Here is a 27,573-nt window from a genome sequence, read left to right on the forward strand (position 1 = left end):
TACCTCATGAGGAAGCTGTTCCAGGCTCCGATCATCTTGGTTGCCACCTTCTGCACCTTTTAAAACTCTAAAATGTCCTTTTTGAGATACAGTGACCAAAACTGTACACAGTACTTCAAATGTGGTGACACAATAGATTTTCAAAAGGGCATTATAACATTAGCAGTTTTATTCTCAATCCCTTTCCTAGTGATCCCTAGCATGGAATTTTCCTTTTTCACAGCAGCTGCATACTGAGATGACATTTTCAATGAGCTGTCCACTACAATCCCAAGTTACCTTTCCTGGCCAGTCACAGACAGCTCAGACACCATCAGTGAATATGTGAAGTTGGGGTTCTTTTGCCCCATTGTGCATCACTTTATACTTACTTTGTTTGTTTGTTTGTTTTTATCAGAAATAGTATCTTTATTTTCCTTCCACAACATTTAACAGTTTTCCTGTCTAAGACATTCAGCATGTTGGCTCACTTACTAGAACACAAAGCCCTGCATATAGCAGGCGACGTCAAGACTTAACCCTCCATCTGCAGACACTCCTATGAAGAGAAGGAGCAGTGTGTGTGCAGAAGACCACTTCCACTCAGTCTTCCCTGAAGACTACTTCTGCTCATGGAAGGTTAGTCTGGATGCCACCCACTATGAAAATCTATTAACACTAAAAAAAAAAAAAAAGGATTTTTCTCCCATTGTCTCATTTCCACTCTCTCATTCTCCTATTTCTCCATCTTCTTGTTATTCTCTCATTTCTCCATCTTCTTCTTCTTCCACACCCCTTATATAAAGGACATTATTGCACCTTATCAGAACTTTGCCAAGATGTCCAGATAATACACCATCAATATGTTCTTCAGTATTTGCAAGCTGCATGTTCATATAGCCATCGACAGAGACGAGGTAGCCTTTGTATTCCATCCCCCACTTCAGCTTCACCATCACTGGCTTCTCGGTTAGCCCGTTTAGGAAGGGCTTTGGGTTAAAAGGCAAACTCATGGCAACCCAACCGCACTAGGAGTGGCTGCAACAACAAAAAATTACTCGCGCGCAGCACTTGCGCCCACCAGAACTCCAAAAGCAAAAAAAGGCAAGGAAGTGTACTTACTTACTTTGAACTACATTTGCCATTTTGTTGCCCACTCACCCACTTTGGAGAGAACTTTTTGAAACTCCTCACAATCTGTTTTGGATTTCACTACCATAAATAGTTTAGTGTCATTTGCAAATTTGGCCATACCGCTGCTTACCCCATCTTTGGAATCATTTAGAAATAAACTAAAATTTTTACTTCCCTCCATCATGAAAACTGTCCATTTATCCCTAACGTTTAATGTCCTTCAACCAGTTACCAGTCCACAGATGAACCTGTTCCCTTATCCCATGACTGCTAAATTTACTCAAGAGCCTTTGATGAGGAACTTTATCAAAAGCTTTTTGGAAGTCCAAGTATACTATGTCAACTGGATCACCTTTATCCACATACCTGCTGATATTCTCAAAGAACTCCAAGAGATTAGTGAGGCAAAATTTACCCTTGCAAAACCATGCTGGTTCTCCTTCAGCAAGGTCTGTTCTTCCATATGTTTAACAATTTTATCCTTAAGTATGCTTTCCATCAATTTACCTGGCACAGATGTAAAGCTGACTGGCCTGTAATTTCCTGGATCCCCCTTGGATCCTTTTTTGAAAATTGGAGTTACAGTATTTTCCAGTCCTCTGGTACAGAGCCCGATTGTAGGAACAAGTTATAAGTTTTTGCTATAAGATCAGCAATTTCATATTTGAGTTCTTTAAGAACGCTTAGGTGGATACCATCTGGCCCTAATGATCTGTTAATTTTTAATTTTTCAATAATGTAATCTCTTGTCACCTCTACTTGATTCAGTTCTTCAGCCTCCATCCCTGAGAAACTCAGTTTAGGCATGGGTATATGCTCAGTATCCTCTTCCATGAAGACAGATGCAAAGAACTAATTCAGCTTCTCTACAATTTCCATTTCCTCCATAATAATCCCTTTCACTCCCTTGTCATCTGTCCAACCACCTCTCTGGCAGGAGTCCTGCTTCTGATGTATTTACATAATTTTAAATACATTTTTCTGCCAAAACCCCCCATTTTTTGTACTTATTGGACACCTTGGAGAATATTAAGGGCTGGTTGCAGACTCCTAAATGTTGGGGGTACAATCTGTTTTTAGGCACACTTACACATATGGTTTGGCCCTGTCTGGTTATTGTTCCATTTTGGCTTGAAATTCATAAGACTATTAGCATGCCTTTGCAGTGATCATTACTTGTCAAGGATGTTCATCCCCAGCATATGGAATCGAGCACTACATCAAGCATTGTGGATTCTTTGGGGGCGGGGGAGGGGTTACCAAAAGGATCATAATATGGCACTGGAAGGACAAATTTACTCCTGTCTGAGTTGCAACTTTGGGTAACCAATATGTGTTCCTTGTCAGCATTTGAACTGATCCACACCCCACCCACCCCAATGGAAAGGTAAAGAATTTGAATTTTCAGCAATTTGGTCCAATTTTAACGAATTGTTCATGTTTTGAAGAAATACATTATTATTAGAAGGACCCACTCTCCCCATTTCCTTTTGGTAAATTATGTTTAATGTTAAAGTCAATGCTTAAGAGAGATTATCATTTTCTGTCTTTCAATTATATATCTATATCTATCTATCTATCTATCTAGTTGTTATATTTTCTAGAATGCTGTAATTTTTAGCTAAAATAAAGTTTTTTATTCCCTTTGATGCTGTTAGCTATATGTTCCTCATAGTGTCTCTTCACATCCCCTATCACCTCCTTGCCTTTCCTTTGCAAGCTTTTGTGTTCTTTTCCATTCTCTTCATTTGGGCAAGACTTCCATTTTCTGAAGGAAGTCTTCCCTTTTTTTAATAGTTTCCTTTACTTGTTAGTGATGCTGGCATCCTCTGGACTTGGTATCTTTCCTTCTTCTTGGAAGGAATGAACTGAGCTTTCATGATTGTGGTTTTAATTAAGCTCCATGCTTTTGGTAGTGATTTGACCCTCCTAACTTTCCCTTTCAGCTTTCTTTTTACCTGTCCCCTCTTCGGAAGTCTCAAGTCTCCATGTTGGACTTGCTCGGTAATTCTTCACTCACATATATGCTGAACTGGATTGCATTCCGAATGGTTCCACAATACTGACATCTCACACCAGATCTTAGCCACCACTCAGATTAAATCCAAGGTCCCTTCTGTCTGGTCAGTTCCATGACCAACTGTTCTAAGGCAGTCATTTAGTGCAGTGTTTCTCAAACTTTTTGGAGTCAAGGACCGCTAAATTCTTCGTGCAGAGTTTCAAGGACCGCTACATTCTTCATGCGCAGTTTCCCGGACCAGCAGTTAGTAAAGGGGTTTCAAGTCTGTCGATCTATCTCTCTATCAGACTTCTATACTGCCCCAAACATGCATCTCTGGGCAGTTTAGAATGAAAATAATATAAGCATTAAAATAATTAAATTTGGAATCTTTTGCAAACATGGAATATTAGGGGTTCTTAACCTTGGGTCTCTCAGTTAAACTCCCATAACCCCCAACAACAATGGCATTTGGCCATTATGGCTGGGGATTATGGGAGTAGAAGTCCACCAATGTCTGGGTACCCAAGGTTGAGAACCCCTGAATCTAAAAGCCTGGGTGAACAAATTTGTCTCCAGTATGTCTTCAGTATGTGCGGGGTGGGGGTGGAGGTGCTTCTGATTACTCAGTGGAGAGGGTATGTTGGGCCATTAGAAAAATTCAAAAGCTACATGGGGCCAATGAAAACAACATACAAGCAAGCCCCACTGATGCAAGAGGGAAACAGCGTTCCCTCTCAAGGCGCCTTGACCACAACAGGCAGCTGGGTTTCAATCAACCAACCTTTGGCTGCAAATAATGAGCATGCAAGAACCAGCAGCCCTTCAAGTGGTGCCCACTGCCATACTTTTTCCTCCATGCCCCCGCACCGCATACAGTTTGAAGCTGTAAAGATAGGGAATAAGATAGCTGTAGGAAGATCTCAGCAGCACATGGAGGCAAGGCACAAGAAGGGTCCCATGCCTCCGTGATACTCTTCCTCTTCCGTGCCATGTGCAAAATTGAGGAAGTGAGTGCCTTGATTTCAGTTTGGGGGGGGGTTGACTCCCAGTCAGGGACCGGCACTCAAGCCTTCGGGGACCGGCAGCGGTCCAGGGACCGGTGGTTGAGAAACACTGATTTAGTGTATCTAGAAATTTGGCCTCTCTGTCATTACCTGAATGTGAATTTGACCACTCTATGTGAGGGTAATTGAAGTAACTCGTTATTACAACTCTGTCTCTCTTCAATGTCTCCCTGATTTCCTTCTCCAACTCCAGATCGCACTCAGCATTTTGATCAGAGGGATGATAGGATGTCCCTACTGTTAATGCATTTCCTTTCAGGCCCTGTATTATCACCCACATCATTTATGTGGAGGACTCCAGCCCTCCTAGGTTTTCTAGCTTATTAGATTCTATCCCCTCTTAACATGATGGGTAGCCCTCCATAGATGTGATGTTAGGGACCTATTTATTTATTTATTTATTTATTTATTTATTTTTATTGTTAAATTTATATACCGCCTTTCATTAAAAACAATCTCAAGGCGGTTTACAAAAGTTAAAAAAACACAATAAAATGAAAAGAAAAATATTAAGCTAAAAATATAAAAACAAACCAAATTTAAAATCTATAAAATACAAGCATAAAAACTATACACGGGTAAAAACACATATAAGCAGCAATAAAAACAATCATGTAAAAGCTGCAAGAGTTATGCGAATCTCAGGGACAAATTTGGTGATGCACAGTAGGCTTCAGAGGAAAGAGAAGATTGGCGAAAATTGCCTCTTCCCCTACTCACACTGCTGCATGTGTGTAACGCTAGTTCAGATATCTGTTACTGTATTGTAAAATTCATTAGTAACAATGAATGGATGCCAACGCAATATTAGGCAAATCCAGCAACTTCAAAGTTAAAACTAAATGTGAATGTTATGCACTTTTAAAAAAATACAAGTTTTATGAAAATGAAAATTTTGAATGGATTTTTTTCCTGGAAAACCTGATATCTCTGGTCCCTATAATGTGTGCAGTGTGCCCTCTAAAGGCAGGATTGAGAAACTGAATAGCTAAGACATGCAAAAATATATAACATCAGGTTCCTTCTTGCTTTATTGTTTTAAAAACATATTCCACAACTGAAGACAGTAAAAGGGATATACACAAGACTTTATCTGAGACTGCAGGAATGAAAACAGATTCCATTCAATTGTTAGGAGCTAGAGCCTTAGTAGCTTTCCCACAAACACACACACACATATATATATAACATATTGGATCCCAACTTCTGGAGAATGACACCGCTGTCTGTATACTGGTGTCCAAATTTAGACATGAAGATGTATTCAACGGCCTCCAAACAGTGGAGCAAGTGATAGTTTCAAGGGGTCCTCATCACCAGTGAGGACTATGGTACATTCCTTCATCAGAGAATATAATTTTATTCTTGAACAATAATCAGTTTCTGCATGGTTGAATTGGTCCTTCAGTGTAGTATTTGAAAAAAAAAACACTTAAATGGATGGTGGCTAGTTTAGTAGTTCTGCAAACAGGCAGCTTTAAAATATGGAGAAACATGATATAGATGTGTAAGTAGAAAAATATATTTGATTTCTTGCAAGAGACAAATTCAGCAGACATCCACAATCAGGGGTGCTGTATAATCAGAGTGTCTGATTCCAAAAGTGAGAACTGGAGCACAAGATTTGATCAACGATACCTAGCAGCAGGGGAGAAAAATATGTAAGGTGAACAGGATAGGCTTCTGTTAGTTAACAGATGATTATATCTGCTTTCTCATCTCTTCCTTCTACTTGATAAAATAGGGGCTTGTATAAGAAACTGAAATAAATACAGATAATTTATAGCCACAGAATTCAACTCAGACTATCTTTCATGACATATTGTTGGGACAGATATCCTGGAGAATATCCTTGAAGTTGGATGTGTATCTTCAGAGGCTATGTTTTGAGGCTACAATAACTGATCCTTTTGAAGTCAGCCCATTGCATGGTGCAAATATACTCTAGCTCAGGAATCTCAAATTGTGGCTTACAAATCCCATCATCCCTGGCTGCTTGCCAATGTGACGGGATGATGGGAATCCTGGTCCACTATCTTCAGGTGGGCCATGGTTTGAGACCCCTGCTCAAGCTACAAAAGAATATCCACTTTAGTGTGGTGATGGTGACTGATTATATCCCAAAGCAGGGGTGGGGAACCTTGGCCCTCCAGCTGTTGTTGAACTGCAACTCCCATCATCCCCAGCCACAATTATTGTAGCTGGGGATGGTGGGAATTGTAGTTCAAAAACAGCTTGAGGGCCAAGGTTCCCCACCCCTGTCCTAAAGGATGAACTTAGGAACTTGCCCTCAGGTTCAAGGCAACTTGGAGGTTAAAAACCCTCCAGTGAACTTCATCAAGACTGCAGGTTGTTCTAGAAGGAAAGGAATGTTGAGTCTGATACTGAATTTTGTGAACCCCAGTCTTGTAACAGCAGCCATCTCTAGACAGTTATTTCAGTGACAAATGCTTTTGTATATCACACCTCCAGGACTGAGCATATGATGCTTAAAGGTGTGGGCTCTTTGCACAATTGCTGAGAGGAGAGGAAAGAAAGCCCTGAAGGTAGCAGGGGTATAGTGTCCATTGGACAAGCGGGGACAAATGTCCCTGAGGCAAATGGGTCAGGGGGCCCCCAAGAAGACCGCCTGCCCTGCCTCACCAGCCCTGCTCCTGCTGCCACTGCCCCCCTTCTTATCTTGGCCTCCAGCTCCAGAGGGTGGGTGGGGGGTATTGAGTGGGAGAGGCGGTGGGTGCAGCAGTGGCAGTGGGCCTCTCCACTAGCCGAACTGTGCGCGTGTGCAGTTTGACTATGGACGTCACATGCCCGTGATGTCATGGGCATGCAATGTCCATAGTCAAACTGCGCAGGTGTGCAGTTTGGCCAGATTGGAGAGGCCTGCCCCTGCTGCTGCTCCTGTCCCACTCAGATCACTCCCCACCCCCTGGAGCTGGAGACCACGATAAGTAGTGGCGGCAGGACAGGGCAGGGGCAGTGTTTGGGAGATGTTGGCTGCCCTGGCCCTTGCACCTGACATCCAATGCAGGGGGCGTGGCTTGGGGTGCAGGGGCATGTGCTTGCTTTATGCACACGATGGGGGCCCCCAACCTGGGTTTTGTCCCCTGGCCCCCAGGGGTCTTGCTATGCTCCTGCCCCAAAGTATTGCTCAGCCCTGTCCCCAGCTGCAATGCTAGTCCCAGCCACAAGCAGAGAAAACAGCAGGGTCATGTCTGCACCATGCTTGCTGGAAAGGAGCAGTGACCTGTCCCCTGCTCTGTCTCCTTTTCTCCAACTGTAGTCTGCCCCCTGGTGCTACAGCCAGTGCATGAGGCGAAGCTCCTCTCCCCAGCTACAGCCACTGGCAAGCAGAAAAGAAAACAAAGGATGGCTCTGGAGCACATTAGTTGCTGCTCTCTCCCCAAGCAACAATCACTCAGCTGATGAGTGAGTGTGTTTGCAGCCAGCTACCACGTGACCCCAACGCTGCCCCGATGATCACTTAGCTCAGGGGTAAGCAACCTTGGCTTTCTAGCTGTTGAACTACAAATCCCATCATCCCCAGCCACAATTCATTGTGGTGAGGAATGATGGGAATTGTAGTACAACCAGGGGCAAGGGAGCTCGGTCACAGCTGGAGGATGAAGTCCTCCAGCGGCTCCCTCACCCCTAGATTGTACACATGTGTGCTCTAAGCCATGCCCCCTGCCTCTGACATCAGATGCAAAGGGGCAGGGCCAGTGCCGAGGTTGGGGCCTGTCAGCTCCGGCAGTACTTCCCTTCCCCATTCAGCGGTTAGTGGAATCACTGACTGGGAGCTTCTTTCCCTGCCTTCTCAAGGAGGTAAAGAAAGGAGCTCCCAGTCAGCGACTCCATGAACTGCTGACTGGGTAAGAGAAGCTCTGCCAGGGCCAACAGGCTCCATCCTTGGCATTTGCCCCGCCCTTTTGCATCCGGTGTCAGATGTAGGGGTGGGGCCACTGCCTGGGAGCAGATCCATTTGGGAGAGGGACCCTCTTCCATTCCTCCATTCATTGAAATGCTGGCTGGGCTCCACCCCACACCCTTAGCACAGCCTGCATTTTAGTGAAACACTGGCTGGGGAGAAGAGAGACACACCTCACTCTTCCAGCAGGCAAGCACTTCATTCCCTGGCTGGCTGCAGAAGGGGGCAACGGGGTGCCCTGGCCGAGGGTTAGGGAGTGACACGGGGCCCCCTCAGACTCTGGTGGCCAGGGGACAATTGTCCCCCCTTGCCCCATAGTCCCTATACCCCTGAGTGCAACAACAGCTGGAGAGCCAAGGTTGTCTATGCCTGACTTAGCTGCTGGAGGTGCTGGAAGAGGGCCTCAATATTATATCATGCCCCAAGTTACCTCTTTATTTGCAACCCTGGCTCCTTGTATGCTTTACATAGATTAGAGAAGGCAAAACAATTGGCCATGATTAGTCATTGTTTTTCCTCATTGTCAAGTGTAATTGAATTTGCCATTCTACATTTATGATGGGACATGTGCCTTTTCCATCTTAACTGAGGTAGATTTACTTGAAATAAGGTAAGCCTTGTATTTAAAGGTGGGGGGCAGGGGCGTAACAAGGCTGGAGTGGGCCCAGAGACAAAATTTTAAAATGGGCCCCTCGCTGATACACACACACACACTTCACATGTGACTTGCCTCTGGGGGTCCCCTAAAGTTGTGGGGGCCCCCAGGCAGCCACATCCCCTTGCCTAATAGTAGTTATGCCCCGGGAGGGGGCCTCTTTTAAATTAATCACTTAAATTTAAAAGTGTTAATTTAAACAAAAATTAACAATGAAAACTCACAGGAAAAAAGGGGGCCATCCCCCCCAGCAGCTTTCTTTACTACCACAGCCAGCATTAGGAGTTGGCATCCCTGGATAGCTGCCAAGGGCCCCTGGCTCTCAGGAGGGCCCACTGCTCATCCCTGTGCCCATGGCCCTCACATGATGGCAACAAAAAGACACATTTTTTTTCAGCCAGGGTTTTAGTAATCTCTGAATGTTTTTATATGCTGTTTTTAACAGTTTGTTTTATTTTGTTTTTCTTGTGTTTATTTTTGTGAAGCGCCTAGAGCCTTTGGAGTCAGGTTGTAGGGTTTTATTTATTTTACATTTATTTACATTTATTGTTGGGTTGCCAGCAGTCTCTCAATACATGGGACGTCCCTCATTTCAGGGATGAAATGTTGGATCCTATAGGGACAGAATTTGCCCCTCATTTTGGTGGTGGGGCAAGCAGCTTCTTATTTTTAGACATTTTGAGTTGAAAAGTGGTATAACTGGAATATGTTCTAAATAATAGCAATGCTAGCACTATTCAATAGCATATAATTCAATTGCATATATGTCAATGATACTCAAGCTCTTGATTCCACTGCATACACCTGCAGGCCCCACAGGCAGCCCCCCCCCCCCCAGCCCCTGTCAGCCCCCCCAACCCAAAACCGGTCTCTCTAATTCTGGCAATGAAATGTTGGCAATCCTAGGACTCAGGTGGTGTGTGTGTGTGTGTGTGTGTGTGTGTGTGTGTGTGTATATATATATATATATATATATATATATATATATATATATATATATATATAAAAAATGAAATGGTTATTTCAGCAAGAGTCACTCTGTCTCCTCTCACATTCCACCCCCCAATGGGAGCTTTTCCACAGAAGCCCCTGAAATCTAACATTTTACTCCCCCACTTTCACCATTATCTGAAGGGAAATCTTGAGTTTTACTTCAGGAAGAAAAAGTGGCATCCATATACAACTGCAGGCAAGATCTTATAGATAGCTACTGAAAAACATTACCAATGGAGGGAGGCAGGTTTTTGGTTTGTCTGTTTGTTTACCTTTCCTACTTCATAGTCTGCAGGTCCAGGTGCTATTTTATTCACGCCTAGAGTCTTAATGCGGGCACCCATGGAGTACTTTGGTGATCTCTTTTTGTAGATCTCTGCATCTGGCTTCTTATATGCAGCAGGACCTGGGGTCTGTGAGAGAGAAGCAATAGGAGGATTTTCGATGATTAATCAGAAATAACATAGCTGTGGCTGCAGTGCTATGTATTTACCTATTGAATTCTATTGTTCTAAGTTCTATTGAATTACTGTAAATGGGACTTAACTTCTGAGTAAACATGTGCTGTTTATCTCCAATTTCCTAGAAAAACTGAACAGGGCTCTATGATGCATAGACATGCATGGGGAAGAATTTTCTGTTTAAAAAACTTCTCATTTTAAATTGCCCCCCCCCAGTCCATTCTGATTTGTTCCTCTTAAGCTCTCACTAAACAATACTCCTTGAAGCCCCCTTTTCCTTTCTTTTCCTTTCCTTTTTCCATTTGGGTCATGTCTGTTATACTGGAAACCTGTGGACAGTCTCACATCTTCTGTCATAGGTTTTGATCTTTTTACATTTTTTACAGTAATACATTATTATTATTTTATTATATTGAGAATATAAAACTTGTAACAGATAGCTAGGATTCCCTCCAAGGACTGTCAGTTCCTCTTGCAGAGAGATATGCATACCATTATGTATTTGCTGCTTATAATCCACCTGAATAGATTTATTTAATTGTTAAATTACCCTAGATCACAACTTGAAATAAAGTGGGGTTTCCCCATTGCTTCACTGGCATGCTGTTTAAAGTGTTCACAAAATCTAAGGTTAATAGTAACATTTCCTTTTAAACATCCAGTTGGACTTGGTTGATCACTATGCTTATCTTTGAAGACAAAACTGTAAATGGACATTTGTATCAAACAAAATAAACTTTGTGAGACAGTTCATCTTCATACTACTTAGCTCAGAACTCTGATTATGTTACAAACTATGGCAGCAGATCTTTCTTGTGCATCTGTTTGTGTTGTATTGCAAACACACACACACAAAACCCCACCCCAACCCATTAATCTATTAATTATAGCCATTTAGTTTGTCGCCTTGACCTTAGGTAGTAACAGACAGGGCTGGAAATAGGTTTAATAATGTAAACAGCTGTGCAACTAACAATTGGATTAGAACAGATTGCATAAATAAAACTTAAAGAAGAGGAATATAAGCCCAATGTACATATTCATTTAAATGCAGTGTGTGTGAGTGTGAGAGAATGAATGTAAACGGCAGTGCCAGGAAAGGCAATTGGGATTGTGTCGTGATGCATGGAGCAAGGGTATTTAAGCATTTGCCCCATGCCTTAGCCCTGACAAAAATTCTCCCCACCACTGTCTACTCAAAGCTACCCATGGCTAGGATGAAATATGGCAAAAAGGTGGGCCCAATGATCATTGCTAAGATTAAAAGACAGCATAGTCGAGCTGATATATATTCTGAAGTAGTAATTTTTGTATTCAAATATGCCATAACAGCACAAATCGAGACAAACTATGATATTAGGCTTGAGTCAGGGCCGGATTAAGCTAGTGTGGGTCCTGTAGCGTATGTTATAAAGGGGCCCTAAATTTTTTAAAAAATGCACATAAATATTAAAACGTAAAATATTTACTTGCATAGTAAAGTAATTCAATTTTTTCATTTGCTATATTTTGGAGTATGGGAGACCAAGCCAAAAACCCACACTTACTACAACAACAGTGAACATGTATATACCGTTTTTCAATCAAAATTCTCAAAGTGGTTTTTACATAGAAAAATAAAGAGTGGAGAGATGCTTCTCTGTCTCCAAAGGGCTCACACTCTAAAAAGAAAAATGTGGTAGGCACCAGCAACAGCCACTGGACAGATGCTATGCTGGGCCTTCTCTTAAAATGCACATTTAGCAGAAAAGGGATATTTTATCTAACATGGACCAAATAAAACAAGTAAAGTTTTAACTTTAATTCCCAGTTGGAAGCTGGGTGTGCGGGGCCCTCAAAAACGTGGGGCCCGTAGCAAATGCTACATTTGCTACTACGTTAATCCGCCTCTGGCTTGAGTTGTCCTCCTAACAAGCAATATGCACTACATAGGAATACAGAAAGCTGCCTTCTGCGGAGTCAGGCTAACTCAGTATGGACTACACTGACCTACCGTGGCTTCTCCAAGGTTACAGGCAGGAGTCTCTCTCAGTTTTATCTTGGAGATGCCAGGGAGGGAATTTGGGACCTTCTGCATGCAAATATTCAGATACACTTCCACTGAGCTTGGCCCCATCCCCCAAGGGGAATATCGTACTGTGCTCACACATGTCTCCCTTCAAATGCAAACCAGGGCAGACCCTGTTTAGCAAAGGAGACAATTGATGCTTGCTACCACAAGACCAGCTCTGCTCCCACTAGATAAAAATATTAAATAAAGGTGAAAGCAAACTGCACAAAAATTGCCCAGAACAAACGTACCTTTACTATTAGTAGCCAACAAACAAGCTAGGCATTAAGTGAGCGAACAGCCTACCTTATGAAGGTCTTCATGGAAACACCCAATATAACTCTTCCCTACCATGGAATAAGAAGGACTGGCTGTTGTTGCCACTGCATGTGGTCCAAGCACCTCAGGGATTACATAAGCATTAGGACCTGAAAGAGGAAATTGTAGCCAACGGGAAGAGTACTACCGTAGAGACTTGCAAATAATGCTGGGGAGCAGATAGTGAATGACTGGGATCCAAAGAAATACTTGAAGTATGCCCAAGAGCTTAAGTACAGCCAATGGGATTTTGGTTATTTTTTCTCAAAACAGCAAACCACAATATATCACAAATTAATTTCGTATGCCCCCTCAGTTTCAGAGTGTGTTAATTTAAATTGTATGGGAGGGTGTGTAGTCATTTACTGCAGCACTCAAGTACACAGGTCTGACAGTTTTTAAAACAAATTATTTCCCACACCCATCAAAATTACCTTCCAATTACCAGGCTAGCTGCTTTCTTTTCCATAACTTGGAAAGGAAAGATGACACCCCTGCAGTTTATGACTAGTGCTAATTGTCTACAGTAGTACCACCATGGAAGAAGACCTCCCTGTATGTAAGAATCCTAAGGCTAAATCATTATTTCATTTATCAAATTTGTACACCACCCCAAACTTTCATCTCTGGGCAATTAACAATAGCATAAAATATATACAAACACTTAAAACAATTTAACAATTTAAAAATCAAACATAGAATAAAACCTAAAAGCCAAAAAAGCTTGGGTGAAGAGGTGGGTTTTCAAATGCTTTTTAAAAATTGTCAGAGATGGGGAGGATCGTATTTCAGTAGGGAGCACATTCCACAGTCTCGGGACAGCAACCGAGAAGTCCCGTCCCTGTGTGGCCACCAGCTGAGCTGGCAGCAACTGGAGACAGACCTCTCCGCCCCAGACAACCTCAATGGGTGGTGGGGCTCATAATGAAGAAGGTGTTTCTTAGATACCCAGGGCCTAAGCCGTTTAGGACAGGAACATGTGTACCACTGTTTTGAGGTCGATCATCTCAAGAAACGTATACTTGCAAGTAAGTCCCATAGAACTGGGCTTCATGTATTGGAGTTCATTGGTATGAACCAATAATAATAGGATCTAAGATTTAATCTTTAAAATAATAATAATAAATACTAATTAATATAAAAAGGTTGAGTCGTACCTGGAGTGCTGTCTACTTTGGCACCTGGAGTTCGGAACATCATTTGATGTGCAGGAGCACGTTTAAATACAACTTTGTTTGCCTTTTCCGGTGAGTAGGAGGCTAAGCAAAAGGGAAGCCAAATTAAATTAAATTAAATTAAATTAAATTAAAAGGTCACCTTTATTTTTTATTTACAAGAGTTTTATTCCACCTTTCCTTTTGAAAATAAAGTTCAATGCAGCACACATTAAATATACAATCAACAAAGGCAAATCAAATGAACAAAATGAGATCATGAAATTAATAACAGTGCTTGAGTTAAGGAGGGCTAGAGGGCACCCATTACCTATTGTGATGGCCATCTTAGCTCTGTTTTAGAAGGCTATGGGGATACATGATTTGGCCAAAACTGGGGCAGGCAGGAGGCTACTTATGAGTAGCATTCCAGGACTTCTATCTTCCCTGCCCCCACAATTGGACCATTGATTAGAAAATCAGCAAAAAACAAAACAAGTAAACAACCTGTAAGACAGTAAATAAACAAGAAACTCTAAGGGCCTACTCTTATGGCTCTGGCAAGTGTAGTTAAAAGATTAACTACAATTGTCAAGTGGGGCACTCTCCCAAGCAGCTTGATGTGAAAACCTGCACTGTTTCGGTGATTAGAACCCAGCCAACATGGTTAACTAGCATGAAACTACGATCAGCAGCTACAATCAGATCCCAGCTGCTGATCATAGTTTCATGCTGGCTTAAATTATATGCCTGTCCCAAGGGCCTTGCCCCCTTGGTTCTGAAAGATGAGTTTCACTTATCCTGGTGCAAGAGCCTCTGACAATATGGGCAGATATGGCTTCTCACCACAATATTTATTGGCTTTGGGTCATGATGCTGCCAAAGAAATTATTAAACAGTATGTGGCAGATATGGAGAAGCAATTTAAGTCTGGTTATCACCAGTAATACTTTAGGTGGTTTTTCAAACTACCCCCGGCCAGCTGCATACATCACCCACTTGACCACCTTAAATTAGAGGAGAGCCTTTTCGCTGCCGTGGTTTAATGCCTTGCCTTCTGTTGTTTTGGATAGCAGATTTAAGGGGATACCCCTAAGGAACCGGTTATGTCCATGTGGTTCAGGCGACACTGAGTCTGTCTTGCTTGTTCTTTTACACTGTGCCTATTATAGAGGCATTCATACTATCTGGATCAAACCATTTTTTAAAAAATAGGCCTGGTCAATCAGAAGAGTATTACATTCCCTATCTCTTGGCAGATCAACATGCAGTTGTTACCGCAGGGAAGCAAGATTCTGTGCGGCAGCCTGTAAACTGAGACAGGAACAACTGAGTAGTTGTAACTGAGATTTTTGTATAGCCTGATGTTTTGTTATCTAGTTTTACTGTTTTGATTTTGTTTTGTTTTATGCTGATTTATATTTTGGTGTGTATGTTGACTGGTGATTGACCATAATACATTATTACTTACTTACTAGTTTCAAGCTAGTTAACCACAGTAGTGGGATTACGATCCCCAGTACAGTGTGTGAGTTTTTATGTCATGTTGCTTGGGAGCACGCCCAGTTCAGCGACTGTAAAGGTAAAGTGTTTCATCGAGTCGGTGTCGACTCCTGGTGACCACAGAGCCCTGTAGTTGTCTTTGGTAGAATACAGGAAGGGTTTACCATTGCCTCCTCCTGCACAGTATGAGATGATGCCTTTCATCATCATGCTCTATTGCTGCTGCCTGATATAGGTGTTTCCCAGTCTGGGAAACATACCATCAGGATTCAAACTGGCAACCTCTGGCTTGCTAGTCAAGTCATTTTCCCACTTCATTGACGCTTTAACAGCTTTCTCCAGGGTTGTAAGAACAGGCCGTATGCTAACTAACCAAAAGTCTGGTTTAAAAAAAAAAAAAAGATCTGTAAAAGGTGACAGAATACAGACAAACTGGGCATCAAGTGGCTTTCCTGAAGCAGGGAGTTCCACTTTCAGGATGATACCACAGCGGTTGTCCTTTCATGGATCACCACCAACTGAAGCGCTGAGGGTTGTGTAGTAAGCCCTCTCCCGCTGATTTTAATGAGTGGGCAGATTAATATGGGGAGCAGCTGTCCTTTATATATCCTGGTTCCAAGCTGTTCAAGGTTTTAAAGGTAGTGACCAGCACTTTGAATTGTGTTTGGGAACTAACCAGTAGCCAGTGCATGTAACAATGCATCATGCCCCCAAGAATTAACTCCAGTCAAAACTTAGGCAGCAGGATTTTGCACCAATGGATGTTTCCAAATGGTCTTCAAAGGTAGCTCATGGTGGGCACACTCTCAGCACTACCCCTTCTTTGAAGTGTGTTGCTGCCCATGTTGCAGAATCCAGTCGAGATTTAACTAAGGAATGCATGATTATAGCCAAGTCTGCTTTCTCCAGAAACATCCATATTTTTGGCACATATTACCTAATCTGTGCAAAAGCACTCCTGGACACAACAGCCACCTGAGCATCCAGGAGCAATGCCAGGCCCCGGGGCACACTCATATGCAGTGCAGATCCTTCAGACTTTCCAGACAGGCTGGCTCCCTATCCCTGGATCAGCAGTTCCCTTAACTTAAGGAAGTTAGCAAATTAGAATACACTAGCTGGGTCGGTGAGCACCAAAATGGGCCAAAAACAGCCCGACCTGTCATTTGGGTGGCAGGAGGGTCCACGGAAGGAGCTTTCACTGTCTCCATCACCATCCTGACCTCAGTCTTCCCCCTCTGCCGCCAGCGCTGCACCCTGCTGGCCGCATCCCTGCTGCCATGCCCGCTTCGGTCTCCCCTTTCCACCGCTGGAGTGCCGCACCCCACCAGCCGCATCCCTGTCACTGCCATCCCGCCTGCCATGGCCGCTTCGTATCTGTGTCTCCTCCTGCAGGCATGGGCCCACATTTTTATTGGTCATGACTGCGGCAGGGGCAGGGCTTGTCATGTACCACCTCAGCGTTATAGAGAGAGAGAGATACAGTAGATTAGCAAATAGAGAGTTCTAAACATAACATCTGATATCCAAACTAACACTGTGTGTGCCAAAAACCAACTCAGGTGCACACTAAGGGATTTTTTTGGCCAATCTCCCCTTCCCTCTGCAGTCCACTGTGCTTCCCAAAAACATGTCCCTGGGCAGCAAACTGAACAAAGGGCCAGTTTGGACAAAACAGCTGCAACACCACCACCACCACCACCACCACCACCACCACCAGGATTGCATTGATAGCATGCCTCCAGTGGCATTGACAGCAGATGTTTAAAGAGGTTTTTGGAGCATGTGTAGAGGCGTGATTCATATGAATAAAGCTTCAGCTCAATAAAGTTTCTTTATTATTAAATTTATAATGAACAGCCCCCTCATATGATAAAGGGAAACACCAAGAGTGCATTAGGGCATCCTCCACTGATGTCATGTTGGGCACACTGTCAGCATGACCCCTTCTTTGATGTGTGGTGGCGGTCATCCCATCCAAACCAGCTCAGTGTTTGTCCCACTCCCCTAGAGTACTGCCCGCCCCTTCAGGCTGAGTCTTGCTGAGTAGCAAGAACATCTGCCTTACTGGATTTAATTTCAGTTTACATGCCCACATCCAGCCCATCATTGACTTCACTGAGTCAGGACCTCCAAACCTCCCTGAACTGAGAAGGAAAAGAGATGTGTGTCATCACCATACAGTTAACCCCAAATATCCAGGCAATCTTTCTCAGAGGTTTCATGTAGTTGCTGAAGAACTATGGGGACATAATAGAACAACATTACCTGTTAAAAGTCATGGTGTCAAACAGGTGTACCCCAGCACCATCTTCTGAAATCTACCCTCCAGGGAGAACAAGTCACTCCAGCCCAGTGTCTGCAAGTCCTATCCCAATCAAGTAATTCTAAAGAATAGCATGGCTAATAGTACTGAAAACCACTGAGAGATCAGCAGAACCAAAAGGGCACAGAAGGGGAGCCAGCAGAGGGGAAGGCTTGTGGGGGGTTAGGTTGCCCCACCCTTTGCATCTGACATCAGATGTAGGGTGTGTGGCTTGGGCGCTGGGGTGTGTGCAGTGGAGGCCCCATAGCTCTGATCTGTCCCCCAGCCTCTGGGAATCTCGGTACACCCCTATATTGATGAGAATACAGTATTCTAATTAGATGGCAGAGACAAGTACAGTTCACACCATTTATTCTAATTGCAAATGGCTTGTGGTGTGGTGGTTAGAGTATTGGACTGGGACTGTGGAGACTCAAGTTCAAATCCCCATCCAGCCATGAATCTCACTGGGTGACTCTGGGCCAGTCACTTCTCCCTCAGTCTAATCTACTTCACAGGGTTCTTATAAAAGTAAACATAACCATGTACACCACTCTGGGCTTCTTGGAGAAAGATATGTATACATAAATAAATTAAATGAAAGGCAGATTTGAAGAATATCTTATTCAGCCGATGAAGAGAAAAAACTGTGCATTAGGAAGTAAGAAGAGTATATGAGACCCATAAAGTCTCATGTTCAAAGTACTGGTAGGGAACTGGGTGAGTGCCAAAATCTCATACTGTGATCAGTGAATGATCCATTTAGAACCCATTTGGGGTTTGAGCAAATGGCACACAGATCCTGCATATTTTTAAACCTGTATACCTTATCTATCAGAGGGGAAACATTATTTTAGAGCACTTATAACAAACATGTAGATCAGGCCTGCTCAACTTAGGCCCCCCAGCTGTTTTTGGACTACAACTCCCATAATCCCCAGCCACAGTGGCCAATAGCTAGGGATTATGGGAGTTGTAGGCCAACATCTGCAGGAGGGCCGAAGTTGAACAGGCCTGATGTAGATGAATCTTTTGACAAAACTCTACATAAAATAAAGATAACCCTGTTTGGTGAAACTGGATAAGACAGATTTGACCTGGTTCAGTCTCTGAGCAACTTGTGATAACTGAGCAAAAGAGACCTTTCAAAGTAGTGACTTCCTTATATTTAGCAGGCAGAGAACATCTTTCTCTGTTCAAACCGGTATCGCATGCTTCCAGCAACTGTGGCTGGTGTCTTCTTTATTTTGGATTTAAAAATAATAATATTATTATTATTGTGAGCCTTTTGGGGACAGGGAATCTCCCCTGCCGCGGCACATTTGTTTTGCTATGTAAACCACTTTGAGAACTTTTTTTTTGGAGGTAAGGCAGTATGTGAATATTTTAAATAAAATAATGCTAACCACTTCTTAATCAGACAAAATATTCTTGCATTCTCACATCTGCGGGGAATCTTTCCAGATGACAACTTCAGAATGTTTTGATTTATTTTTAGAAATTAGACTCCTCCAGGGCCATCCCTCTAATGAGCCCCAGGGAGGAGGTCTCCTCAGGCAGTGAACTGAAGATGGTGACATTGGAACTTGGGTTACTGCCTTGTCGGATTGTTGCTGCTGTAGTTCGTCCTCATCTCTCTTGCTGGTGGCTTCTACATTCGTCACTTTCCCTCCCTTTAAGCCGTGGGGATGGTGAAGCAGGAAACATGGGCTGATACTTCCTGTTGTTGCACTCTCCACCTACTGCTGGCAGGGATATTAAAAGTGGCCAGCAGCGAGGGTGACAAGGATGAGCCTCAGCAGCAGGAGCAATTGCTGTCATCTCCATGCCTGGTAAGGAGGAACTAGGTAGGAGGCGCTGGTCCACTGCCCCAGCTACTGGTTGGACTTGGGCCAGACCTAGAGTATTATTACTCCCAGGACAGCTAACAAATAATGAAAAACATCAGTAACATTGCATATAAACAAGAAAACAGCAGAACGGTAAATGCATAATGGCAGAGGCACAATAAAACCAATTCCACTGGAGTTTTCAGCTGCTGATATATTCCCCTGGCGCTAAAGAAGCAAGACAGTAGGAGGCAGGCAAGCCACACTAGGGAGGGCATTCCAGAGGCATTCACACTAGGGAGGGCTGCAATTGAAAAGGCCCACTCCCTGGTAGCCAATGCCACCTGCCTGCCCTCAGGGGTCAGGGGAGTCTGGAGTCTCCGGGCAAGAACCTCTCTGGTATGCAGGCTGCTTCATGTAGGAAGAAGCAATCCTTCAGGTCCCAAACCATATGGAACTTTAAAGGTATTTGGAATTGTGCTTGGAAGCAGACTAGCAGCGAAACACTGCGCCAAAATGCTCCTTCTGTCTTATGTGAGCCGATACAATGAATGTATACCTTGAATGGAGGATGATTACTCACCAGGGCCTGGGGTGACATTTGATTTCGCTCTGGGGCGTCCAGTCATCGTATAAGCTGGAGCTGTTTTCTTTCCCCTGTGTGTCATAGAGCTCTGCACATTGTAAGGACCTGGAGTAGAGTCTTTGCTGAGTGAAGGTCTTGTGCCATGGATGCTGTAGGCAGGAGCTCTCCTTTTGGTTGGCATGTGTGATACATATCCTGCAAAAACCAGGACATATTTAATGCAGATATTTTAGACATAAGATTCATATCCATAAATAAATTAAATAAAGAGCAACATACGTTGTCCTAAGTCCGCCCGTTGGTCAATCCACCCCACTATCTTCTATTCCAGGGGTAGTATTAGGTAGCTCAGAGCTACTGATAACTCCTGGGTTCATCTGAAGCAGAGCTCCAAATTTTGGGCTCCCTCCCTTCCCTGCCAGTGAATATTGTAAATATTGGCTAGCTGTGTGGGGGCATGGCTACGCCACTTCTAATCTCTCTCTCTCTTTCTCTCTCTCTCATATCTAGTGGTCAGGGTTGTGTTTATTTTCTCTCCAGTTTCTCCCCCCACATAGCTCCTCTTCTGTCCTTCAGCAAAATTCTCCCGGAATTTTTTCAAACCCGGCTTTTAGTTCGCAGCTTCTCTGGAATGGAGGGTGTGTGTTCACATATTGGCCAAATTTACCCCGAAGTCCCCACAAGCTATCGGGGAGCACTTCACACATGATTCAGGTTTTCCAGTGTGTGTTAGAATGTAGCCCGATTTATATCCAGGGTATAAAAATCCACTTCTTGCTTCAGGTTTTGGGGGCAACTTTGAACTCTCGATAAAGCCTCACAGAAAACCCTTATTGATGTTGAAATCCCTTCTTCCATCAATGTTTGTACAAGCTGCCATTTTGTGACTGTTTCCACCTTCCCAAGCTGCTAATTTGTGATGGTAGCTCCCAAGGCTACAGAAAATTAAAAAAAAAGTGGCCCCTGGAAGCTTAAGGTCTGCCCATCGCAGTTCTCTTCTGACTGTCAGCAGTTCTCTCCAAGATCTCAGATAGAAAGATCTTTCTCAGTCCTGCTCGCTGAGATGTTTTTAACCACAGGCATGAGAGACTGAACTTGGAATCATTGACATGCAGGGCATCTCTTCTACCATTCGGTTGTGTATACTAGAGATTGGCACAAACCTTTTCGGAGGCCCTTTTATGGGCCTCCAAAGAGGTTCGAAAGACTGGCGGTTTGGCCGGTTCGAAGGTGGGGGGGGGGGAGATACCTTTTAAGGGCAGGGGAGGCTGCTCTTACCCCTCCCACCATCTTTACCCCACCGGCGCTGCACTTTAAAAGGGTACAGCGGGGCGGCAGCATACCTCCCTGCCGCCCCATTGCCTCATCAGATGGAAGTGACTGGAAGTACCCAACGTGCATGATGCCCTTTTAAAGTGCCACGCCAGTGGGGGAAAGGTGGTGGAAGGGGTAAGAGCACCCTCCCCCATCCTTAAAGGTATCCCCCCTCCACCCTCGAGCACACACACCCCCCACACACACCGCAGGTTCTGTGCACATCCATAGTGTACACCTGCTTTGGATCATGTTGTTGGTCTCACAAGTTCCTTGTAATGGTACACAAGAGTAACTTCTTATCTCTCTCTTACCTCCCTTCATTTTATAAAGGGCTCTGGACTAAGGACTTATCTATAAATTTCTCAGACTATGACTGTAGAATTCTAGAGACCACCATTTAAAGACTGCAGGTATGCAATCATATTTTTGAATTCTTAAAGCTTGCATATAGTAAACTAGTCCATCAGGATTATATTAAATCTTTCTGTTTTGAATTAGGAAAGCAAGATTAGTAATAATAGGGGACTTCAGCTACTCTGATATCTACTAGGGCTGTTCACGCAACCATAAACTGGGTAGGACCAGCATCCTACCTAGCTTCAGGTGTTGTGTGCACTCACGATTTTTGATCATATGCGAGTAAAAACCTAGGGAGGAGGAGGGGGAAGTGATTGTGTGGGAGCACTATTATCCAGCTGTTTAATGTGGTAGGAGGAAAAGCCAGCCTACTCAGTTCAAGGCTCCCATACGATCACTTCTCCTCTTACCTAGGTTTTTAACTACACACGATACAAAACTAGGAGCTTGCGCACAGTTCCTGAAGCTGGGTAGGACACATGTCCTACCCAGTTTATGGCGAGAACAAGTGTACTGTGAGACAAACTCCACTAAGCATCAAATCACCAACAAATTCCTGACATGCCTTGCTGACAACTTCCTCTTTCTCAACATATTGTTTTATCTAATTACTCAGTCATTCCATTCAACTGAAGATAACCTGAATGGAAGTTAGTGAACTTTATTCTCCAGGACCTTGCAAAGTGTGTCATTTCTCTGCTGGCAAATGGGACATGGATCACTCACTACCACTTGTAGGATGCCATGCCCAGGCCTGGCAAACACAGCTTTTCATTTTAGAAATGACAGAATGTGCTGGCTGGTTTGGCAAGTCCAGAAGACTTCAGGACATTTTAAAGAGTAGTCAGCTAAGAGCAAGCATTGGTATATTCCAAGTAGTAAATGTCAGCTGCTGTTTTGTGCCCTGGCAGGTATGGGATTTCATGGGATGGTAGTGGCTTCTTCTCATTACTTGGTTTCTGCTCCTGACACTCTCTGCATCATTCAAACAGTTGTTCTATGTGCTGGTTCATCTGTGTGATTTAAGTCTTTGAGGTCCTCTGGGAGTAGGCCTCAAAGCAACAGTAACACATGCTGCAGGACAAGTGTAGGATTCCACCTAAATCAATACAAAAAACAGAGCCAACTATACCATTCCCTAAATTTATATAGTAATCTGCTGGGATCCAGTAATGAGAGATTGTATTATTATGGCAGAGAAACTCCATAGAGAACCTTTCCTGAACAAGTCCCATTGAAATCAATGGGAGCTCCATGCACAGGAGCTTTTGCAAAGCTCCCATTCATCTCAATGGGATTTGTGCAGGAAATCCCATCAGAAGATTGTTCCCAAACTGGAAAAGTTTCACCAGAACATGGGAGTTAATTTTAATTCATGACAATCAATTAAGCCACCGTGGTGTAGTGGTTAGAGTGTTGGACTAGGACGGAGGAGACCCGAGTTCAAATCCCCATTCAGCCATGAAACTAGCTGGGTGACTCTGGGCCAGTCACTTCTCTCTCAGCCTAACCTACTTCACAGGGTTGTTGCGAGGAGAAACCCAAGTATGTAGTACAGCGCTCTGGGCTCCTTGGAGGGAGAGCGGGATATAAATGTAAAAACAAATAAATAAATAAAATTAAAACACACACACTCACCTAAACCTCTACCTCTACCCCTTTTTACCTGTTGTTCCTTGTATGTAGTACTTGGGCCCAGGACTGGAATACTGGGCCATGACTGGGCCCCTTGGATGATGAGGCCTCCATGTTCCCACCCAAGGTCCGTTACTCATGATGGGAGAGTATTCCAAAGCCTAGAAAATAAGACTGCAGATGAATTCTTTAAAAGGTAAGCCTGAATATGTCTTCTTGTGTTTTACAGTGAAAACTCTGGATTTTGTCTTGTATTATGGCTGACATAGAGTATTTCTAAATGTTGGCCTACTCCAACATGGACACTGGATTTTATGGGCAGTTTTGTAGGTCCAGGTGGTGTTCTGCACATCCTGCAACTTCCTTGCAAGGTCTTCATGACAATCCATGAAACACCAGTGTCTTTTCATGCTACATTTTATTCTTCCACTTTAAAATAGTAATGAAAAGAGATAGAAAAGTGCTGACTTGCAGGTGGCACTGTAAAAATAGTGCAAAGGAGGCACTCAGCATCTTGCTGGCAATATCCCTACCCTGACTGGTAATAGCTTGACAGGGTATTAGACAGTGGTCTTTCCTAGCCCTACAAGGAGCTTTCCCAGATGGCAACTTTACTTTGGGATCGTGGATATGCGTCCACATATCACCCATATTTACCCTGAAGTCCAGAGAGCATGCCATACAAGATTTGGGTTTCCCCCTGCTTATTGGAGCTTAGCTCAATTTATGTCTGGGGTTAAAAAAAAAATCCACTTTTTGTGTCGGGCTTTTTGGGCAAATTTGAACTTGCTGTAAAGTCTCGCAGTAAACCCGAAGTAAAGCCTGCTGTCTGGGAAAGCTCCTAGAAATACCAGGGATTGAACCTGGGGCCTTTGGCATGCAGTGTAAGTGCTCTACCACTGAGCAACAGCTCCTCCGGAAGCATCATTTCTAAGCTGTCAGTTCAAGACAGAAGGAGAGGGAGAGGAAGAAGTGGATTAGATGAGAAGACCTCCAAGGGTTCCTTCCAACTCTGACAACCTATGCTTCTACACTCAGCAGTGAAGGAGAAAAGCCCTCTGCACAGGTTCAGAGACACTTCTCTTTATTGTTATGACACATATTCCAATACTGAGCTGTGATGACGAAAAAAGATTTCAGGGCTGGGCCCTGATGAGACCTTGCAGAAATAAAGCCCTGCTTTAATATCTATGGATGAGTCCAAATCACAGCGGGCTGTTCCTGTCCAAAGTGATTGTTCCATAGATTTATGAATGTGGTTTTCTTTCACAGCTTCTTGGTAGAGTTTTGTTGCTCTGTTATACAGTACCCTCCAGTGGGTAACTACTATGCACTCACCAAGTCTATGAGCCTCCTCTATTTTATTTTATTTTATTGAATTTGTAGACCACCCCAAACTTCCATCTCTGGGTGGTTTACATCAACAAACAGGTTAAACATGAAGACTTTAAAACCACAGTCCAGTTAAACTGTTGGACAGTCCAATTGTAGACATCTTGTAAAAGGTTTTTAGTTATGAGTGTTAGCTGGGCTACTCTTTTGTTAGGCAGATCACTGGCTGGCTCATAATCAGGGGCGAATCTAGGGTAGGGCAGGCAGGGCACGTGCCCTGGGCGCCACTTGAAGGGGAGGCACAAATTCTTAAAATTAATTTAAAAAAAAAAAAAAAAAGGCCACCAAAAACAAAATGGCCACTGCACATGCTCAAATGGCCTCTGTGAGGACCTAGGCTATGCCAGGCCTCACAGAGGCCATTTGAGCATGCATGATGGGCATTTTTTTCCCCAGCGGCCATTAAAAGAACCACAATTATTTAAAAAAATGGCCACTGCACATGCTCAAATGGTCCCTGCTAGGCTTTAGAGGCCAGCAGTGGGAGGGGTAACCTTTGCAGACACCCCCCCCACAGCCTATAGGAAGCACCCCAAAGGGGCTACAGGTAAAAAACAAAAATTTAATATAATATAAGTCACTGTACACATATTCAGTTTGGCACTATGTACAGAGAATCAGGGCTTGTGAATACTGAGCTGAAGCTTATAAGCTAGGATTGTATTCATTTGCTCTTACTTTGCTTCTTATGATAAGTGAGTTAAATGTGGTGTCTTAAAAATATGGTTATTAATGGTGAGTTTGTCTTTGAATCAGTGTGAAATCCTTAGTATTAAGGCCTACTGGGAGTTTCTTGCTCTCTTTCTCTCATTTTAACTGTCTTTCTGAAATACTAGAATATATTCCAAGCAGTGACACAGTTTACTCTGCATATCCTTTAATTATTTTCAGAGTATCTGGGAAAAGTCAAATTCTCCATTTATTTTTAAAACGTATAGAATGGTGATGCTAGTAGATGCGTAGTAGAGAATTAGACAGGCACTTCTGTTTAGTTTTCCAAGTACACCTCCACATAGTATTTGGGTATTTCATGAGCCCCAGCATACTGAAATTTGTAGTTTTCCAGCATTTTTTGGTCTGGCTACGTCTACTGCTAAATAGTTTTTGAAATTTTAAAAGATTAATGAGCTTGACTTATATTTCTCAGCTGATATTATAGTAAAATTATCTGAAAGATGGGTGTCAGATGTTTGGACAATGGGCACAATGTCAGTGCTTGCCCTAGGCGCTATTTTCCCTAGATACACCTCTGCTCATAATTCTAGTGTTTCCTGAGGTGAGCTAATTCCCGAAAGATAATTCTCTAGGGGGAAGCCACCAGGTGTCATGAAACCATCTTACGACAGCAATGTTGGGGGGGGGGCATAGCTATAGTTGAATGAGGGGAAGGAAAAAGGTCCCTGGGCTCCTGAAGGAGAAGGGGCCCACCAGCTGAGAGACAGCTTGCTCTTCACTTTCTCCCTCTGTCTCTCCAGGCAGGGAGGTGAGGGGAGGCAGGGGCCCATTTTCACTTTTTGTCCCAGAGCTCACTCCAACCTTGCTACATCTCTGGCCAGGTATGTGTGTGTTGTTCAGTGAAAAGAGACAGCCGTTTCAGTCAGCTTCTGTGTGAGAGAGAGAAATGGATGAGTTTTAAGCCCTATTCAGACATTACGTTGAACAATCCTTGTACAATGAGTGTACAGTTATTCACACATTATGTTGAACGCAGGCAAATCAGTACAGTTTCTGACTGTACCATGCATTTGAGGGACCTGTACCCAGGTTTACTTTTTAAATGAATGCAAGTACAGTCATTCAGACAAACATATGAATACATCTGTAGACTTGTACAGCATGATGTCTGAACAGGGCTTCAGGGAGGCTGAAATAAAGAAACTGGGCAGAAAGCGGAAGCATGTTAAGATGCAGGGTTTGGTTTCTGGAGAACTGATATGACCTGTTTCTGACTTACAGGAGTGATTTGCTATTCCAACTCAATTTAATGATCAACTTGTATATTTATAAATAAACTAAATATTGCAAAGCCTCAGTGATCCCTTCTCTAGAGGAAAGCAGAATTTGAATAGAAACTTCTCAGTGCTCAGAGACTTGGGCTAACAAACTGGCCTAACATTGTCATGAATCTAATGGGAAATTAGCTTGCCCAGGGTCTGTCCAGTTTTTGAGCCAGGTGCAATGGGAAACTGCACTTTTGAGGGAAGTTTGAGAGGGCTCATGAATAGGATAACATTTAGAATTATCTTTGACATCGGCCTCTATACATTTTTGTGCCTTGTCAAATTTAATGGAGAAAATTTGTTGTTCAAACAGGTGCATCCTGAAATTTATGGTAGCACCTCCCTTAGGTGTCAGAGGAACAACCAACACTACAAAACAGGGGAAATTGAAAAACTAAAAAAAAAATTAAATGACTGAAAGCTAATTCACCTTTTTGGCCCTTGGAGATATAAGTTATGCAGATAACCTTGTTGTCAGCAGTTTCTTTCCTTGCTTTCTTTCAACAGTGCTGTGGACAGTTTGAGGAGGAGATAGAATTCTGGCCAGGCAGGGCCCATCTCTGTTTGCATGGCTTTATCCTTCCCTCTGATTGGGCTTGAGAAGAACCTTCATGAAATTGTCATAGAAACAAACAATTGCTCTTCATAGTACCTCGGGGTGTTCTAGAACACCAGGTTAGACTTGAAAGTCTGGGCTGCATTTCATGAATTGTTCTTCAAGAAGTGATGGATTATTTGGAAATAATACATGCTTGGAAACAGTACTAATACAAACACAGAATCTACAAAGACTGCAGTTCACAAACTCCTTGGTTGACAGTAATACAATATCAGAAACATCCCATTTATGTTATGGGCATGCTCCAGGAGCACTATAATTAATCAGTTTGTTAGATTGCTGCCACAGTTTGTTT

At 43.3% G+C, this 27,573-nt stretch overlaps 2 protein-coding genes and 1 long non-coding RNA gene across 6 annotated transcripts; 1 reads left to right on the top strand and 2 right to left on the bottom strand.

Moving 5' to 3' along the window:
- Positions 1–552: 552 nt before the first annotated feature.
- Positions 553–1,057, bottom strand: LOC128339650 (small nuclear ribonucleoprotein F-like). Its single transcript, XM_053283924.1, has one exon. It carries the CDS (start codon positions 990–992, stop codon positions 735–737), a length of 258 nt encoding a protein of 85 aa, XP_053139899.1. The 5' UTR covers positions 993–1,057; the 3' UTR covers positions 553–734.
- A 4,135-nt stretch (positions 1,058–5,192) lies between these two features.
- On the bottom strand, positions 5,193–27,263 carry ODF3 (outer dense fiber of sperm tails 3). 3 transcript variants are annotated; one of them, XM_053297250.1, is made up of 8 exons: positions 27,090–27,263; positions 26,196–26,263; positions 23,299–23,428; positions 19,956–20,153; positions 13,739–13,840; positions 12,570–12,691; positions 10,025–10,165; positions 5,193–5,817 (listed from the first exon to the last, which is right to left on the bottom strand). In XM_053297250.1, exons 3-8 carry the CDS (start codon positions 23,405–23,407, stop codon positions 5,728–5,730), a joined length of 762 nt encoding a protein of 253 aa, XP_053153225.1. In that variant the 5' UTR covers positions 23,408–23,428; positions 26,196–26,263; positions 27,090–27,263; the 3' UTR covers positions 5,193–5,727. The 3 variants fall into 3 exon arrangements, with proteins under 3 accessions (XP_053153225.1, XP_053153219.1, XP_053153224.1); XM_053297244.1 differs by lacking the exon at positions 26,196–26,263 and having other exon boundaries at positions 27,090–27,262; XM_053297249.1 differs by lacking the exon at positions 26,196–26,263 and having other exon boundaries at positions 23,299–23,441; positions 27,090–27,262.
- Positions 19,277–27,573, top strand: LOC128345380 (uncharacterized). Of its 2 annotated transcripts, XR_008316416.1 has the most exons (4): positions 19,306–19,375; positions 21,606–21,685; positions 23,319–23,463; positions 27,167–27,573. It is a non-coding gene; the product is annotated as an uncharacterized LOC128345380 (long non-coding RNA). The 2 variants fall into 2 exon arrangements; XR_008316423.1 differs by lacking the exon at positions 21,606–21,685 and having other exon boundaries at positions 19,277–19,375.

This window comes from Hemicordylus capensis, chromosome 1 (genome assembly GCF_027244095.1).
Source record: "Hemicordylus capensis ecotype Gifberg chromosome 1, rHemCap1.1.pri, whole genome shotgun sequence".
Lineage (NCBI taxonomy): Eukaryota > Metazoa > Chordata > Lepidosauria > Squamata > Cordylidae > Hemicordylus > Hemicordylus capensis.

Excerpts from the sequence above, each read along its gene's own strand:
- LOC128339650 (XM_053283924.1), bottom strand. The coding sequence starts at position 992 with ATGAGTTTGCCTTTTAACCCAAAGCCCTTCCTAAACGGGCTAACCGAG.
- ODF3 (XM_053297250.1), bottom strand. The coding sequence starts at position 23,407 with ATGAGTAACGGACCTTGGGTGGGAACATGGAGGCCTCATCATCCAAGG. Across the intron at positions 20,154-23,298 it reads CTACATACAAGGAACAACAG|GATATGTATCACACATGCCA; the intron begins GTAAAAAGGGGT and ends TGGTTTTTGCAG. Across the intron at positions 13,841-19,955 it reads AAATGTCACCCCAGGCCCTG|CCTCCTACTCACCGGAAAAG; the intron begins GTGAGTAATCAT and ends CCTTTTGCTTAG.